At 55.7% G+C, this 18,362-nt stretch overlaps 1 protein-coding gene across 7 annotated transcripts in view; it reads left to right on the forward strand.

The window, feature by feature from the left end:
• Nucleotides 1-18,362, forward strand: part of Pip5k1c (phosphatidylinositol-4-phosphate 5-kinase type 1 gamma) — a 32,897-nt gene that overhangs the window by 5,351 nt on the left and 9,184 nt on the right. For 4 of the 7 annotated variants that reach the window (XM_027419251.2, XM_027419252.2, XM_027419253.2 and 1 more), the window contains exons 1-8: nucleotides 1,075-1,270; nucleotides 12,032-12,063; nucleotides 12,559-12,651; nucleotides 13,092-13,222; nucleotides 13,826-13,943; nucleotides 14,594-14,746; nucleotides 16,368-16,667; nucleotides 17,882-18,087. In XM_027419251.2, the coding sequence (XP_027275052.1) occupies nucleotides 1,177-1,270; nucleotides 12,032-12,063; nucleotides 12,559-12,651; nucleotides 13,092-13,222; nucleotides 13,826-13,943; nucleotides 14,594-14,746; nucleotides 16,368-16,667; nucleotides 17,882-18,087 (1,127 nt within the window). In that variant the 5' untranslated portion in view covers nucleotides 1,075-1,176. Of the gene's footprint in view, nucleotides 1-1,074; nucleotides 1,271-12,031; nucleotides 12,064-12,558; nucleotides 12,652-13,091; nucleotides 13,223-13,825; nucleotides 13,944-14,593; nucleotides 14,747-16,367; nucleotides 16,668-17,881; nucleotides 18,088-18,362 lie in introns of those variants that run through there. The other 3 variants (XM_035444890.1, XM_035444888.1, XM_035444889.1) reach the window with 3 other exon arrangements.

Consider the following 18,362-nt stretch of genomic DNA (forward strand, 5'->3'; position numbering starts at 1 on the left):
AAGCAATAATACAGAGAAACCCTGCCTCAAAAAAGCAAGTAATAATGATAATAATAATAATAATAATAATAATTTATATGAATTGGTGGGTTTTGCCTTCATATATATCTGTGTGATCATGTCGGATCCTCTGGAACTGGAGTTACAGACAGGGTTAGGGTGGTTGCTGGGAATTGAACTCAGGTCCTCTGGAAGAGCAGCCAGAGCTCTTAACCTCTGAGCCACCTCTCCAGCCCCAGGTTTGTTTGTTTGTTTGTTTTTTAATTTGCTTCTGCTTCATTTGATCACTCATGACCTAATTCCTTCCTGTGATGCCCTAAGGATTCGTCCACATCTCTGGAGGAGTTGGTGATGTCCTCTGTAGTTCCTGAGGCAGGAAGGGTTCAGATTCATGCTTCTAGCCGGCTCAGGAGAGGCAGACTCTGCGGCTCCAAGGACCCCCACGTTTAGGAGTGGTGACATTAGTCAGGCTTTCTGGTGGAACCTTAGCACAGGAGAGGTGAGGCAGAAGAATCACAGTTATTATCCTCAGCAGCCTGGGCTACTAGAAGTGGTTTTTACTGCTATTATTTTATTACTTTACAATATAATGTAAACTATTGATAATTAAAGACAGAGCCCCACTTAGACCCAGCTGGCCTCGTGTCTGGTTTGCTATCCGCTTGGGGCGCTCCTGAGCCGCATGTGTAGGCTCCGCCCCCAATCTCCGATTGGGTGTGCTAGGCTCTAGGCCCTGCCCTAGCTCCACCCCCTGCAGGCTTTCTTCCCTCAGTTCTCTGGTTTATACGAGCTGCTCGGTTTTTCCGCCTATGGACACTTGGAGGCGCTAGTGAGTCGTATTTCACCTTAGCCCTGCCCCTGATCTCTGATTGGTCAGATCCCGCCCCCTGCTGAAGTTTCTCCCTCCGCCCTCGGAATTGCACGTGAACACGAGTCCTTCCGGCTCCGGACGCCTGAGGGCGCTCGCGACTCTGCTGAGTGGGCGCTGCTCTAAGCCCCATCCCTATCTCTGATTGGTTAAACTGTCCGCGTCAACGCCAGGCTCCGCCCAGACCCCGCCCCCCGCGCCGGCGCCCCTCCCTCCGCCCTGTGGTGCCGGCGGCGCTTGTTGTTCAGCGGCGGCGGCCGAGCTCGAGTGCATCCTCGGGCCCGCCGCCGCCGCCGGAGCGCTTGGCCATGGAGCTGGAGGTGCCGGACGAGGCGGAGAGCGCCGAGGCGGGGGCCGTGACGGCGGAGGCGGCCTGGTCTTCGGAGAGCGGGGCGGAGGCAGGTAAATCCGGCACCCCCGTCGGCGCGATGGGCTCGCCCCGCTCCCCCGCCGTGGCGCCGTGGTCTCGCCCGGCCGCTCTACGCGGCGCTGCGGCCCGCGGGCTGTGCCATTCACACGCGCGGCGCGGGGGTGCGCGCGCCCTCCCATTCCATGGACTGGGGGAGCCGGCGCTGCGGCCGGGGAGACAGCACAGCCCCGCCCGGGGATACGGGGCTCTCAGCGCTCGGCCCGTTTTAGGGTCCTCGGGTAACACGGGCGACCCGCAGGCGGGTGTGGGTGCGGCTCTGTATCCTGGCAGCCTGTGGAGGGAGCGATCCCCTTCTAGATGCATGCGGTAGCGAAGATAGGGTCCTCAGGTTTGGAGGAAAAGGGGACCGACCCGTTTGGGGGAATCCTCTTGCTGCAGGTGATGGAGACAAACCAGCCCTGCCTCTTTGGGTGTGTGGAGAGTGGTTTCTCCACAGTGCGTGGGATGCTGCAGCACCCTATTCTAGTGAAGGAACCCCCACCTGCCAGGCTAGAAAGGGCGAAAATGTCCTCCATGCGACCCCCTTTCTGGGGCCACCATGCTGGGCTGTCAATCTTGCAAGTGTGACCTTCTGGTGCCTCCCTGCTACACACCACCTATCACCCATTTGTGGGCCTCAGTCTACCTCTCTCTAAAACGGGTGGGGGGCAAAGGAATGATTTGAGGTGATTTCTCCATCTTGGCTGTGTGAGCCAATGTCCTGTCAACCCCCAAACCTTCCAGACTCTTCTCCCTGGACCCTGTCTGCCATGCTAACATAGCCTGTGGGGCCACCCAGCTTCCTCCTGTCCCCTTTCTTGTCATGAGCAGCCTCTCTGGGCAGGGCAGGGCAATGTGCACCGCTGAGAGAACAGAATGCTCTTTTCTCCATTGAGGTCACAGGAACTTCCAGGGTTCACAGGACCCTAGGCTCCTCAGCATATCCAATGTCTGACCGCTGCAGTTAGGTCTCTGTGGCCTCACACAGGCATCCAAGGGTCCCCTCAAATGTACTTTTTGCACACCAGCGATGGGGGAGGAGCCAGACAGCCAGCGGTCCCTAGCCCCAGGCTCTCAACGCCTTCCTCTGTGCCATCTGGAACCTAGTGGCAATGAACCTGCCTCTTGCCACCTGCCCTCCTTCTCCACTGTCACCTGGTGTCCTGTGCAATCAGTCCCTTACCATGCTGGAGGAATTGTGCAGGGGACACAGGGTCCCTTCCTGTCTGTCCACCTTGTGGCCAGTGTGGCCACAAACATGATAGGTCCCACCGAAGCCTCAGGGCAAACATTCCTCCCCATGGAGCCTTGGTCATCCTGACTGGGGACTGATAAACTGACTAGAACTTCAAAAGGGTCTGTCACTGAGCTCTGGACACACCTGACTCCAGACCCCCAGGGGCTGTTCCTCCCGGAAGTCCCTCTTCCTGACTGGAGTCCTATTAAGTTAATCATCCACACAGAATCCCATAGCAGCTGTGTGTGGGTCCCACCCTCCAGTCCAGCTCCTTGATGTGCCCCCAACTACAGTTGGGGGATCACTGCAGCCCTGATCTCTTTAAGGAGTCAGTATTGCTGGTTGTGTTAGCATTAATTTACCACCAACTGCATACCTGCCTCCACAAGTCCCACAGCCCTCTACTATGACCCATTCTGATAGCTTCTGTTTGTTAAGTGTGTGAACACGGGGGGTGTTCAGGGTTGGTGTCCCAGTTTTGCTGTGGCTGGAGGTCAAAAGCAGGCAGAGCAAGGCCTCCCCTGGTGGTTCTTCCTGGAAAGGCTGGGTTCTGTGGGTGCCTGTGTCCCCTGCTGCCTGTCCAGCCAGCCTGCTATCTGCTCTAGTAATTTCCATCAATCTGGTGGGATGCCAGCCTATCCCTGTGCTGTTTAGAACCCAGTTAGTTATATTAAGGACTCCTTGCTCCAGAGGTCTGGCCCCAAAACTGGCCTGTCTTCCTGTGGCTGCCGGGGTCCCTGTGTAGTTTGTGAGTATGTGGAAGGGCTCGGGAAGGCTGGGTATTTAGGACACCTAGGCTGGTGACCTGCTGGGCTATGGCGTGAGCCTGTTCCTAAACTTCATCATTCCTAACCTGCCACTGCCTCCTCCCCTATCTAAACGGGTGGTGAATTATGTCAGCATTGCTTCTAAAATCACCCCAGAGTCTGCCCACGTCTCTTCCACCCTCTGCCTCACCAGGTCCAGCTTCATCATCCTTCATTTTGCTTCCCCCAGCTCTCCTGGTCCAGAAGAAGCCCCATTAAAAACTGGCTCAGGGCCCTCCTTCTGCCCACAGCCCTACCCCATCCCTTCTGACTCCCTCCCTGCCCCTCACTCTCTGCTCCAGCTGCAGGGGCATCGGTGCTCCTCCTGCTCCTCCAACAGCACAGCACCAGGACAGGGTGGCATTCAGCAGATGCACTGTGACTGCCAAGGTGTGCCGGGTATGGCCCATGAGATGCCAGGTGTAGCAGGAAGAGGCAGTGACCTTGACATCAGGGTCAGAACCTTAGAGACAAAAGGTTCCATCAAGTCTTGCCCTAGGTGTCCTCGTGAGATCCTGCAGTTGGATGGCTCTGGGGCCCTTCCTCAATTAGGCTGCTGGGATTAGCGTGCTGATATACACAGGGCCAGGATAAGGCCGGGGACCTAGGCTGGACTAGTTGCAACCTCCATGCTAGTTTTTGTCAGTAAAGTTTTATCAGCATGTGAGCCTGCCTGTCTTCCCACAGGCTGCCTCCCTGTTCAGTTGGGGCTGCTAGCTGCACAGAGCCACAGGGCCTCCCAAAAAGAGTCTGCTGAGACTCAAGTGGGAGCATGTTAGGGGGCAATCCATTAAGGTGACAGCAAGGTGGGACATGAAAGAGAAGCAACTGTCCAGGCAGGGCATTGGTGAGCAGAGCCCCTGGTTCCACTGTAGCACCGCTAAACCAGGTGTGGAGGGGCACACCTGTCACCCCAGCACTTGGGAGGTGGAGGTGGGAGGGTCAGGAGCTGAAGGTCAGCATGGGCTACATGCTTGCATCAGTGAGTCTTCTTCTTCTCCCTTGATGGTCCTGGTGTGGGACTCGGGTTCTCAGGCTTGGCCGAAAGCTGTTTCGCCCACTGCGCCATCTTGCTGGCCCAGTACTGACCTATCTTGAGCTCATTCTGTGCCAGGTTGGCTGGGGCTGCGATGGCAGGGCTGTGATGACCAGGGTCATTGTCAGAGGCTTCAATGGCTGGGACTGATCTGGGACTTTTGCATATAGGAGGACACAGGATTTGGGGTCCAGAGCTCTGAGCTGTCTGTGCTCATGTATATATGCTGCAGGTTTGGGGATCTGGGGTTTGGCAACCTGGGCTCCATTGTGGCCACACCAGCGTGTGGTCATGGCAGCTGAGTTTTGAGAACATGTGCAGTGCACAGAAGTACAGAGAGACGGTCGAGGGCTCTGGTGGGCTTGAGTCGCTGGGTTCCTGCTTTTCTGTTGTTGTGCCAAGTGACACAGCTATACCTGGTGACTGTGCAGGTGGAGACCCTGAGCCAGGAATTAGCTCAGAGCCAACCAGAGCCACGGTCTCATGGGCTGACAGACCCTGTGCCGTCACAGGCCTTCAGGGGACTTGACTCCCAATACTGCTAGTGGCTCTGTGCATCCATCTGTGTCAGGGTGCCGGGGAGCAAGATGTAGGGCACATGGCATGTAATCCCCAGCCTGCAGTGACAGGGCACAGGGTGGGGTGGGGTGGGGTATGGCGTGTGTCTGAGCAAGCTTTAGATCTAACTGCCAGTCTGATCCTGAGGATTCTGGGGTCCAGGTGGCTCACCACATGGTTGTTAACCCAGCTCAGAGAGCTGATAGACACTGGGCCTGCTGTGAGGAGGGGACCCGTGGGTTCAGTGGGCTGGGTGCATGCAGGGCTCAGCTGCGGCTACCCAGGCTGATGCCATGCGTGGTGGTCCTGCCACCCTCACTGTGCTCCCGTCTTGTGTCCCTGGCCATTTTCCTTGCTCACCCAGGATGTGCCTGCCTTTTGGTCCTATGCCATTCACAACTTTGGCCTCATTTTCTGGAAACTGCATCTTTTCTGCTTCCAATTGTGATATTTTGTTGGTCTGTAGGAGCTCTTTGTATATTGTGGACCCTTCTCTTTCATCTGTGACGCCAGTGTGCATCACATTGCTCTTCTGGTGGCTACTGACCATCAGCAGATTTTAGTTTTTCTGTTATCAAGTGTGTCTGTCCGTTCCCAGCTTGATACCGTGGACAGAAATTTTCCATCCTGAGGTTTTAACCCAGTCTCTTAATCTTCTCAGTTCCCTCTTTGTGTTTTGTTTTTGTTTTTGTTTGATGTAGCCCAGGCTAGCCTCAAACTCAGTATGTAGCAGAGAATGAGCTTAAACTTCTGGTTCTGCTGCCTTCCCACCCCCCACCCCCCACCCCTCCCCCCCCGAGTGCTGGGTTGACACCCATGTGATGCTGAGGGTGGAGCACGGGGCCAGGTGAATGCTGGGAGAGCATCCTCCCACTGAGCTCCAGCCCCACTTTTTTTTTTGTGTGTGTGTGTAGGGCGTGTCTTGAAGCCCAGGCTGGAGACACAGCAGGAAAGATGGCCAGGACTCCTGCCTGTGGGGGACACAACCACCTGGCCACATGTCCTGCTAGAGACACAGGACATGCATGCAGCCTGGAGGCTTTGAAGGGCTGGGCCGCACTTCCTCTCCTCAGACAGCTCAACAGCTGTCCTGGGAACACCGGCACCTCTCTGGAATAGAGAGAGGAAATAACAAGGTGGCTGTAGAGGTGGCCACACATACCATAGGCCTTTAGGGACCATGGGGGACCATCACAGCAGGGGTGTAGCAAGACGGGGATGGGTGCAACTCCAGATGGACACTGGGACCCCACAGTCCTTGTCCCAGCACATAAGACAAACCATATGGGTCAGCTCTGGTGATAGACAGGAAGCAGGGCCACTAGGCCAGCCACAACACTCAGGGCCAGTGGTAGAGAGAGGAAAGCAGGCTCCAGAGTCTGCCCCTGAAGGCAACCACTATCAATATCCCAGGTGGGGGGCTGGGCTGTGTCCCTCCACACTGTGGGGTGTCAGAGCCTTGTGTCTGTTCACAGCTGAGTAATACTCCATTTGGGGATAAATAAACCCCGCTGGTATGCCTCCCCACGTGGGCAGATGTCTGTTGCTTACCTGTCATGGTTGTTTTGGGTGCTCCCGTAGGGAGTGTGTGCATAAGGTTTTGGGTGGACCAAGCTTTTCACTTCCCCTGGTGGTTCCTGGAAGGCGGCTTCGCTGAGTCACTGAGAAACTGTATGTCCAACTGAGGACAAGTCAGGCTTGCCCATAGCCTCCGGACACTTCTTCCTCCTTGTTGGCTGCAGGTGGGTTCCTATGACCAGCTCCACTGACAATTGTGGTTATTTTTAATTTTTAATATTATGTATGTACTTATATGGGCTACCCCTTGGGTGTTGAGGGCAGAGGTCAACTTGCAGGAATTTGTTCTCTTTTTACCATGTGATCCTGGGATTGAACTCAAACTGTCCATCTTCGCAGCAAGTACCTTCACCCACTGAGCCCTCTCACCAGCCCATGCTGCCTATTTTCTGACCACAGCTGCACTAGGGGCAACAGGAGGGATCTCATTGTGGGTTGTTTTGTTGTTTTAGTGTATTTGTGGCCACCTGTGTCGGGGGTGCTACGGATCCCCTGGAACTTCCCCACTGAAGTTGCAGGTGTTGTGTAGGTACTAGGAATCAAACTTGGGTCCTTTGGAAGAGTAGCTGGTGCTCTTAACTGTGTGTTGTGGTCGTCATCCAACCTACCTCCCTACCCCTCAACAGCCCGTTGTTATGACTGTACCTCCTCTTCATGTTTTCGACAGGGTCCTCATTGTATAACCCAGGCTGCCCTCAAACTCCCAGTCCTTCCCCACCAGTGAGTCCAGCTCCAGGCTCAGTGAGAAACCCTCCCTAAAAACTAAGGTGAAGTGCCATAGAGAACATCCCAGTGTCAACCTCTGGGTTCACATGGGTGAGTGATTCTGCCTCAGCCTCCCGAGAGCCAGGATGAGAGGCAGCGGAGGAGAGGGGCTGCCACACCTTCTGTGGAGTGGGGAGCCTGGATGTCATGCATTCTGGGTGAACTGTGCCCCTAAATGGCCTCTTTGGGTGGGGCTAGTCCCCTCTGTAGAGGGTTTTTATTTAATCCTCAAATGGTCCAGCACCTACAAGTGTCCTGAGATAAACAGTGGACTCAGCTAGGAGGTGGCCATGAGCACTGTTCACTCTGAAGGGATGTTTAGAGGGCAAATGAGCCGTGTTGTCCCTGAGAGTTGAGCAGCAGCAGTGGGCAGCACAGGGGTGTCAGCTGTGCCAAGGTCCTGTGGCAGACGCCCTGGGGGCAGGGATGGGGACAGCACATGGCCAGCAGTGGGCACCTGGGACAGGGCACTCAACATGAGTTCTTCCTAAACCAGAACCAAAACACCCTGGTATTAGATAGAGGCTTTGTCCCCGGGGAGGGGTTTCATTATGAATACCTTGAGAACCTCTGGGGAATGAGTAAACTTGGAGCCTCCCAGGCAGTAGCAGACCCTTGTCCTGTCCCTCCTCCACCCATCCTGTAATCCAGGGTGCCATCTGACTTCCAGGCCTTGCAATGCTCAGCTTCCCATCAACACTTTGACCTGTTTCTTAAGAACATTAACCCAGGGTCCCCAGACTCCCCCAGTCCTCAGGTACAATCTGAGGGAGGCAGAGCACTTGCCTGACTTGCACTGCCTCAGCCCCAACATTGGGGGACAGAGGCATCCCTGTGGGTTCAAGGCCAGCTTGGTCTACACAGTGAGACCCTGTCTTAACAGCCTCTCCTTGCCACACACCCACCACATGAGATACCATCTTGCTCTGTAGCCCAGGCTAGGCTGAAACATGTCACCCCTGCCTCACCCTCCTAGGTGGGCATGAGGCACAATGCCTGGCTGTCAGTGGTGCAGCAGTGGGAGTGCAGGCTGGAGGCCTGTGAAGCCCAGGGGTCCGGGATTTGGTAAATTCTCTCTTGTTGTGACCTTGGACCCCCTCCTGTTCCACAGCAGGGCCCAGTCTCTCGGTGAGTGGGTGACAGTGTGCGCGAGCAATGTGGTGACTTGCTCACCAGGGAAAGGTGGTCGCCCACAGGAGAAACTGAGCTTTTCTTATGTGAGACCAGGCACATGGTCAGGCTCATGATGCAGCCATGGCTTCAGCCTTCTGGGCCTGCCTGTTTCTCAGGAAGCTAAACTTTCTCTCCTCAGAGAACCACTGGCCTGCCCCTCACACACTGCAGGTGCTGGTGCGGACAGCAAGGTGTGCAGCTGCTGAGGGAAGTTGGTGGTTCTCCGTGAAGGGTTTGGCTGCAAAGTCTGGACACAGCATCCTGATCCTGGCTACTTGGAGGTCAGGGCTCAAGCTCTGTGACAGCTGGAGTCTGCAGGTCCCATAATGCTAGATGGTGGCTCCTCACTTCTGTGCTTGGACTTGGGGCGGTGTCACTTACTTATGGTGCATGCCTGCGTGGTATTCAGTGTTCACTGGCTATGCAGCCAGCAAATGTACATTTTCTAGAGCATTCTGTCTCAAAGGAAGCCTTATCCCCCTAAGGCAGCCCTAGCTCACAAACACACTTCTCTCCCTGCAGTCTCCTGTCCTGGGTGTGTCCTGTCACAGAGTCCCCTCTGTGGCTTGCTTGTCTAGGTCTCTCTGAGTAAAATTCCTGTGTCAGTCCTTACCCCTGTTCTTGGCTGTGTCGTACTCCAGTGTGTGGATGAATAGGGCAGGAATACACTGTAGTGTGTGAGGAATCCCGCAGGGCAACAGAGCTGGCCCTCCAATCCTCCTTGAGGTCTCAGGGCACATCCCCATGTCTCAGTGCGGCACAGCTGCTGATCTGGCAGCCTGCATGAGAGAGCCCTGCACTGCATTTGTACCTGCAACCATGCCACTGGGCCTGGGGTTGCTGCTCCAGGCAGCTCTTTTGCGGGTCTCACCTGTGGTCATGGTTAGTGGAAGAAGCACTGTGAGCCAGTTCCTGTGGGTGAGTGAGATGCCGGGACCACCAGGCCCACGTGCCAGCTTTCAGAGGGCCTCTCGTTCTCTGGCGTGCTCTTCCCAGGGCCACAGCAGGTCGTGTGTACACATGGCATCACAGCCAGCCTTAACAGTGGGACATGAAAGTTGTCCAGAGAGCCTGTGGGGTGTCTGAGGGTCCTGCTTTGTAGAGATCTGGCAGAGAGCTGCAGGAGACAAAGCCGTGCTGAGGCCCTGTAGGATGGAGCAGGGAAGCAGGGAGGTGTCTGGACAGGAAGCATGTGGTGGGACCCAGTGTGTGGGCTGACGGGGACTCCTCCCCGATCTGTGCTCCCTCCTCTCCTTCCCCAGGCCCCACTCTCTGAGGCAGTGAAGGCCAGGTCAGGAATCTGGGACCTTCCTGGCCATAGTTTCTGTTTCCTGTCCGTTTTAGCCCCCTTCCTTCCTTCCTTCCTTCCTTCCTTCCTTCCTTCCTTCCTTCCTTCCTCCCTCCCTTCTTTCCTTCCTTCCTTCCTTCCTTCCTTCCTTCCTTCCTTCCTTCCTTCCTTCCTTCCTTCCTTCCTTCCTTCCTATACTCTAGGTCTTGCTGTCTTCTGTTGGTGTCATTGCGATTTGCAGGTGGGATGGCCCCAACTCACTTGTTCCCTGCCTCAGTTTCACAGCCCACAGTGTGTGGAGGCAGAGAACCGGTGTCCATCTGTCAGTCAATCCACAGACGCCGCTGAATGAAGAGTGCTCAGGCAGGAGGAAGCAGATGGGGCCTCAGAACAGAGCAGCATTGATGAGGCAGAGGATGGTTGGCCAGGCAGTGTTTGGTGCCACCAGGAGACACCTAGGGAGGAATGTCTGCAGGTGATGGGCACAGCCAGGTCTACAGAAATAGAGGGTGTGTCTGGGGTGACATCCTTAGGCCTTGTGCTACTGCAGCCTGTGTGGCAGGCTCAGGTGGTTGTGATGGATAGGGACACAGCTCCCAACCTGCCCAGAGAGATTTGTAGACTTGCCCGAGGTAACACAGCATTGGGGAAGCAGACAACAGCCTGGAGGTCGAGGGGTCATTGTGTGGCCCCATGTAGGCAGAGCTGCCAGCAGACGTGGGCTGACCAGGGCTCACACACCACACCCGTAGCCAGCTGGTGGTGCCCTGCTTCCCCTCCTCCCTGACTATTTTTAAACATAATTTCCTGGAAAATGGGGCTGCTCACTCAGAAGATAATTGGCTGGGAGGAGAGGGTGTCTGTGCCTTGTCAGGCCTCCAAGTGACGCTGTCCCCCTCCAAACCGTTTCCCCAGGGTCTGTCTTGGCTCCCATGTTTCAGGCAGGAAGGGAAACTGAGGTAAGACCTCAGTGAGATCAGAGAGATCATGGGTCACACTGGGGTCTCAGCTTGGCTATGGGTGGGACAGGGATTTGGGACTTGGGAATGTCATCAGCAGCCCTGGGAGCTGCTGACTTCTCACTTGCAACCTCAGGGGCCTCCTACAAGTTCTCAAACATTCCCACTCTGCCTTGGTTAACCCAGCCCCCCACCACACCTCTCCTTTCTCCTCCCTGGGCCCCCTGCTGCACCCACAGATTGCTCTACTATCAAGGCAAATGCTGGGTCAGCTTGTAGAACCTTCCCCTGGCTGCCAGGTGCCCGGCCATTGGATGGCTACCTACTATCAACCATGTGGTCCCCAATCCCAGTCAGGGTGGGGATCAGGGTGTTTTCCTTGTTCCCAGCTGTGCCAAGTGTCTGGTGCTTATATCCCTTCACCCAGCCTTTTTCTCTCTCAGGACCCAGCAATGACACTGGGATCTAGGAGACAGGATCACCACCATTCCAAACCCACCTCCTTTTCCCCCACAAGCCTCTCCAATAGAGGTACCTGCCCTCCCCCTACCCCTGCCTTCTTCAAGGAGTGACTCTGGTCTGTGACCCCAGCAGCTCCATGCTGTGAACAATTTGTCTGTGCCCCAGACACAAAACCACAGACTGTTCCACTGTAGAGAGACCAAGGCAAGCACCGGGCAGCTTCCAGAACCTTCTGTGAGTTCCTGTGACCTCCACCCACTCTGGGACCCCACAGCCTCCAAGTCCCTGGTCCCTTCATTACCAGCACTGCAGTCCACACAGCCCTGGCTGTGAAACCCACGTAGGCACAGTTAGCTAGTTCCCATCTCTGTCTGGATCCAGGGATCCCAGTGAGTCTATGCTGGAGAGAAGACACACACACGCACACGCACACGCACACGCACAGGCACCCCTCATGGACCAGGGACGACTTGGTGAGTAAAGGGCTTCTGTGAAAGCTGATGGACCAAGTTTGGATCCCTAGCACACAGGTAACAACTGGGTACCTTGGCATACCTGTGACCCCAGCACTGGGGAAATGGAGACAGGAGGGTCGATGAGCTCTCTGAGTGACCACTAATGGTGAGCATCAGGTTCAGTGAGAGACCCCATCTCAAAAGCCAAAGCGTACTTGGGAGGCAGAAAAAGGTTATCTCTCTGAGTTCTAGGACAGCCTGGTCTACAAGTGAGTTTCAGGACAGACAGGGCTACACAGAGAAACCCTGTCTCAAAGAAACAAACCAAACCAAGGTGGAGAGCAATTGAGGAGGGCAGCAGCCTGAACCTCTGGCCTCCATGTGTGCCTCAAGGTGAAACATGAAAGACACATGCTAAACGTGCCCTCCCTCTCCAGGTGTGACCCAGAAGAAAGCTGTCCTTGCAGAGGTGAGTCCTGCCGACCCTCCTGTCTGAGGAGGCAGCGGCCTGAGCATCTGATGTGTGTCCTCTGACTGCACAGCAGTTGAGTGTGTTGGACAGGGAGAGCAGTAGTGGTGGGGGGTTCCAGCTGTAACCACCACCTGCTCCGGGGGCTAAGAGTCCTGAGTGCATGGTGAGGAATTGGAGGACCTTGTCCCCATGGCTGTAGATGGTTTTCCCTCAAGTCCTCAGATGGGAGGGTCCCAGGGACACCCAGAGCTTTGGGGTGTGAGCCCCAGGCGCCAGTGTCCTGTGGACAGTGTGGGCAGCCATCTGGTTGCTTGGGAGCAGTGCACCTCCTGGTGGCAGGTGTCAAGAACTGCAGGCTGCTTGGCCCCAGGTGACAGGCCTGGCCTCTGTCCCCTCAGCCCACAGCTCCAGAGACCTTCTGCCTCCCAATCTCCCTTCTTCTGCACTTGCAGGGCCCTCTGGCAACATTCCTAACCTGTTCTTGCTCCCCAGGCCCCCTTGGTGACAGGGCAGCCTGGCCCTGGCCATGGGAAGAAGCTGGGCCATCGAGGCGTGGATGCATCTGGAGAGACCACATATAAGAAGGTGTCTGTGGGGGCTATCACGGGTGACCAGAGAGGGAGGGACTGTGGGCAACCCACGCACGGCACACAGGGGCCACAGCCTCCCCACCATGGCTGTTGCTATAAACACAGTTGGGTGACATAGTCCGTGCACTCCTTCGAATTGACCTCTTTTAAAGTGTACAGCCATCAGAGATACGAAACTGTCCTGTCCTAGAACCCGCCCATCCCCAGGAGAAGCAGCTGCCCCTCTGAGCCCCTGCACCCACCCACAAATCTGCTTCCTGGCGTGTTGTACCCTTGTTGTGGCATGGAGAGGCCCTGCTGTGGGTGGTGGCTGTAGGCTTGATGAATCCTAGGATCTCGCTGCAGCTGGGTGCCCTCCAATTGCAGCACACTGGGGTGGGGGGCTGCATAGCACAGAGGCCTTGGGGGTCCTGATACCATCCACCCTCCCTGCAGACCACCTCATCCACCCTGAAGGGTGCCATCCAGCTGGGGATCGGGTACACGGTGGGCAACCTCAGCTCTAAGCCGGAGCGTGATGTGCTCATGCAGGACTTTTATGTGGTAGAGAGCATCTTCTTCCCCAGGTATGCCCCAACCAGCACTCTGCCCTCAAGTGGCTGGGCAGGAGGGCCTTAGCGTGAGCCATCTGTGCTCCTGCCTTCACATCCACATTCTAGCAGCAGGAAGGAGCACACATGACAGCTGCCCTACTCGCATCTCATTGGCCAGAGCTGGTCACATGACCATAGCTGCAAGAGAGTCTGGACTGCCCTGTCTTGTTCTGACTGACTTTGCCCTGGGAAGTATCATGGGCCTCAGTGCCAGTAAGAAAGGGAGGGAGCTGTGGGTGACATGGCTGTCATCTAAGCATGCCTTTCAGGGTTCTGGTCCCAAAACCACTCAAGCCAAGCCTGGTGGGCATCTGTCACCTTAGTGTGGGGCAGGCAGAGACTTCATGGCCAAGTCGGTGACCTCTGGGTTCCGTGTCTCGGGAGTTGACCTTTGACCTCCACATGCAGATGTGGAGGGAGGGAAGAAGGGTCTATTCTGAAGCCAGTAACCACATCCTCGCTAAGCAGGGATCCCCAACCCAAATTGTTCATTAAGCTGTGCGTGGGATAAATGGGGAGAGGCACCACAGAAAGCCACCATCCCTCACAACCATCCCCCTGTATCCTCCTCCGCAGCGAAGGGAGCAACCTCACCCCTGCCCACCACTTCCAGGATTTCCGCTTCAAGACCTATGCACCTGTTGCCTTCCGTTACTTCCGGGAGCTCTTCGGCATCCGGCCAGACGATTACTTGGTAAGTCTATCAGCGTCACCAAGGCTGTTGCCTGAGAACAGCTGGTGTGTGCACCTCCTCTGGGTGTCCCGTGGCCCCTTTAAGAACATACCCCCTCACAACCTCACCCTCTCCTGAACTTCACCACCACCATGGGCCTCCTCATGGCAGTCTGCCCCATTGTGCCTTTTGTGGTCCTTGTTTGCCGGCTCCATTGAGTTGGGCACAGTCTCCTGGAACCTGTGGATTCATCTAGAGAGAGCGACTGGGGCTTCAGGCCAGAGCAGCACAGACCCGGTCGAGGGACCCTTGGAGGAAGTAAACTTGGGACGATGTTTATAGTGGACAGGGATACAGGGCAGGCACCTGAATTCTCGTGTGTCCTGCACCATGTACTCACCATGACACTCTAAGACCAGCCGTGTGGGGAGAGGAACGCAGCCAGGTGTGGGCATCCCTGCTTTCCCAGGACGTTGGTGGCTTATGGCAGTGGGTGGAGGAAGGACAGATAGATGCCCGGCTACGTAATGGCCAGGTGGGGAATATGTAGGAAGGAGTGAGGTGTGCCCACTGTCACTTGGGAACACACCAGAGCCCATCATGCTCTGTGTGGCCTGCCAAGGCAGACAGAGCCCCCGAAGCTGCTCACGCCTCCCACCCCCACCCTCCAGTACTCGCTGTGCAATGAGCCACTCATCGAGCTGTCCAACCCTGGTGCCAGCGGCTCTGTCTTCTACGTCACCAGCGACGATGAGTTTATCATCAAGACCGTCATGCACAAGGAAGCCGAGTTCCTGCAGAAGCTGCTGCCTGGCTACTACATGGTGAGTGTGTGTGTGTGCACATGGGGTGGGTGCAGGGTCTTCCAGAACTGTCTCTGCAGGCCCCAAGCAGGGGGATGTGTGTGGGAATGCCATCTCCCTGCTCCCAGCCAGCTATGCCCTCAGGCCCACAGCAGTGTCTGTCTGTCTTGCTATGTGTCTCTCTCTTTCTCTGTCTCTGTCTCTCTTGGCGTGGGGGACTGACTCTATGTCAAGGGAACAAATGAGAAGACTCCCTCATAGAAGGCTGCTGCCAGGGTCGGGAGCTGGCTCCCCCTCCTCCACTCAACCCAGACTCTCAGCCCAGGGCAGGGACCTCATTAGTGACTTCACAGGCCTGCTTATAACCACCCTGGGTAACCCAGCATAGACTTTGAGTCAATTTCTCCCCTAGGGCATCTTTTTTTTTTTTTTTTTTTTTTGGTTTTTTCGAGACAGGGTTTCTCTGTGTAGCTTTGGAGCCTAACCTGGCACTCGCTCTGGAGACCAGGCTGGCCTCGAACTCACAGCGATCCGCCTGCCTCTGCCTCCGGAGTGCTGGGATTAAAGGCGTGCGCCACCAACACCGGGCTAGGGCATCATTCTTACACTGAATAATACCCAGAATGGGACACCAGACGTCCTTATCTCAAGCCAGCCACTGACTTCCTGGGATGGGACAGGATGGGAATTCTGACCTTGAGAGCCCTGGGAGACTCCATGCAGGAGCAGGGGCCAAAGATGGCTTGGGGAAAGGCCCCTGACCTCCATGTGCATCTTAGTGCACAGATCCACTAGCAAATGGCAATGAGCAGGGTGCACTAATGCAGACTGTCAGCCTGGGGTCCAGACTGAGACAAGATGACTATAAGGTGAGGTCCCATCTCAACAGTGTAGACGTGGTGGCGCCCACACCTAGAATCCCCCAGTGAGGGGCTTGGGTATGGTCAGGGTGGCGCCCACACCTCCAACCCCAGCTCTCAGGAGTGGGAGGCAGAGGCAGGTAGATCTCTGAGCTAAAAGCCAGCCTGGTCTACAAGTGAGTCCAAGCTGGCCAGGGCCACACAGTGACAACTTTTCTTAAAGAAATAAACAAAAAAAGAGGCAATGGGGACTAGAGAGGTAGCCCAGTTGTTCAGGGCACCAGCTTCTCTTGCAAGAGAACAGGGTCTCAGTTCTCAGCATCCACGTGGCAGCTCATAGCCATGGGATCTGATGCCCACTTCTGGCCTTTGGGGGTACCAGGCACACACAACATGCATGTACACACATGCACATAAAATAAAAATTCAGATTGGATGAGAGCCTGATAGTGGTGTGCGTGCCTTTAATTCCAGCACCCAGCAAGCAAAGGCAGGAGGCTTCTGTGGGTTTGGACAGGCGGGACTATACATAGAAACCCTGTCTTAAAACTAGATGAGAGGACTAGGGATGAGGTCAGGGTGGAGCCCCGCCCAGAATCCCTCAGTGAGGGGCTGTCCACATGGTCGGGATGGGGCCCTGCCTAGAATCCCTCAGTGGGGGCCTGGGAGTGCATGGCAAGGGGCAGTTGGGAAGTCATGGCACATGACCCCCTACTCATCAGATCTCCAAGGCTATGGCTGAACCATAGCCATCTGACAGCTACTGTTCCCTTGCCCTGCAGAACCTCAACCAGAACCCACGCACGCTGCTGCCCAAGTTCTACGGGCTGTACTGCGTGCAGTCTGGCGGCAAGAACATCCGAGTGGTGGTCATGAACAATGTGCTGCCCCGAGTAGTCAAGATGCACCTCAAGTTTGACCTCAAGGGCTCTACATACAAGCGCAGGGCAAGCAAGAAGGAGAAGGAGAAGAGCCTGCCCACCTACAAGGACCTGGATTTCATGCAGGACATGCCCGAAGGGCTGCTGCTGGATGCCGACACTTTCGGCGCCCTGGTCAAGACGCTGCAGCGCGACTGCCTGGTAAATATGTGCTCCTTACCCTGGAACTGCCCTGCCAGACTCAGGGGTGGAACCAGTTTACTTTGGTGTCTCTTGTCCCAGCATGGGAGGCTGAGGCAGGAGGATCACTCAGGCTAGGGAGTTAGTCAAAGCCTGTGTAGGTTAAACAGAACCTCTTTTAAAAATGAAGACAGGGCTGAGGGTTTGCCAGTGGTTAACACTTAGGTAGCATGGGGTTGGCCTCTGTCCCCAGCGTCACACAGTGAGAAATAAGAATTTAGCAGGAAGCAAGGCTCAGTGGTTAGGGTGTCTGCCCAGCATGCTGGAGCCCTGGGTTACATCCCACTGTCACAGAAACCAGGTGTGGTGGCACAGGCTTGTACTCAGAAGGGTCAGACTCAGCTACATAGTAAGTTTGAGGTCCAGCCTGGGCTACATGAACCTTTTTCTGAAAAATAAGGCAAGCCGGGCGTTGGTGGCGCATGCCTTTAATCCCAGCAATCAGGAGGCAGAGGCAGGCGGATCTCTGTGAGTTCGAGGCCGGCCTGGTCTCCAGAGCAAGTGCCAGGATAGGCTCCATAGCTACACAGAGAAACCCTGTCTCGAAGAAAAAAAAATGAGACAGGGTTTCTCTGTATAACTCTGACTTTCCTGGAACTCACTCTGTAGACCAGGCTGGCCGGTAGAGTTCACCTGCCTCTGCCTCCTGAGTGCTGGGATTAAAGGTATGTACCTTTTTGTTTATGTGTTTGTTTTTTGAGACAGGGTCTCACTATGTAGCCCTGGCTGCCCTGCAACTTGCTATGTAGACCATGCTGGACTCAAACTCACAGAAATCCACCTGCCTCCATCTCACGTGGAATTAAAGGTGTGCTCCAAACAAGGCCTACCTAAATGCAGTTTCTGAATTCCTGTGTCTTGTGGAGACCATAAAGACCTCACTAGCCATTAGCACTCTATTTTCTTGAACTCACCATCTGTAGTTCTAAGGCTCCCTGGAGGGAACAGCCCAAGGGCCTCCTGGCTTCCTGTCCCGGGAGACCCCGAGGAGGATTGAGTGCCTCCTGATCTGAGCCCTAGATCTGGGAGTGACAGATCTGGCCTTTCCAGGACCCCAAACCTGGCCTGTCCAGATAGCACTTAGATACCTGTGTCCAGTGTACTGCGAGTCCCCATTAAGTTTGCAGGCGTTGGCAGCTGGGCCACCTGTCCCCTGACCAGTGTCCCTGGGCCAGGTGCTAGAGAGCTTCAAGATCATGGACTACAGCCTCCTGCTGGGTGTGCACAACATAGATCAACAGGAGCGAGAGTGCCAGGCAGAAGGTGCCCGGAGCACGGCAGACGAGAAGCGACCGGTGGCACAGAAGGCTCTGTACTCCACAGCCATGGAATCCATCCAGGGTGGCGCTGCCCGTGGGGAAGCCATTGAGACGGATGACACGTAAGTGGAGTGGGGTGGGGTGGGGGATTGTCCTTGGAGATGTCCGTATCCCACCTGGCTACACTTCCTTGTAGCCTGCAAGCTCCTTCCCTCACAGTTACAGGCACTAGCCCCAAGGGGGCAGTGGAGCTGGGCCAGCCAGGGCTATTTAGTGAGACCCTGTCTATAGGGACAGTGGCTTTGTAGTGGCCCTGCAGGAGGCCTACCTGACCCTCCCTTCTTTGTCTACCACCCCATGGCCCTGAAAGAGAGGGTGTACCACCCCTCCCTCAGAT

The sequence above is a fragment of the Cricetulus griseus genome, chromosome 5 (genome assembly GCF_003668045.3).
Source record: "Cricetulus griseus strain 17A/GY chromosome 5, alternate assembly CriGri-PICRH-1.0, whole genome shotgun sequence".
NCBI lineage: Eukaryota > Metazoa > Chordata > Mammalia > Rodentia > Cricetidae > Cricetulus > Cricetulus griseus.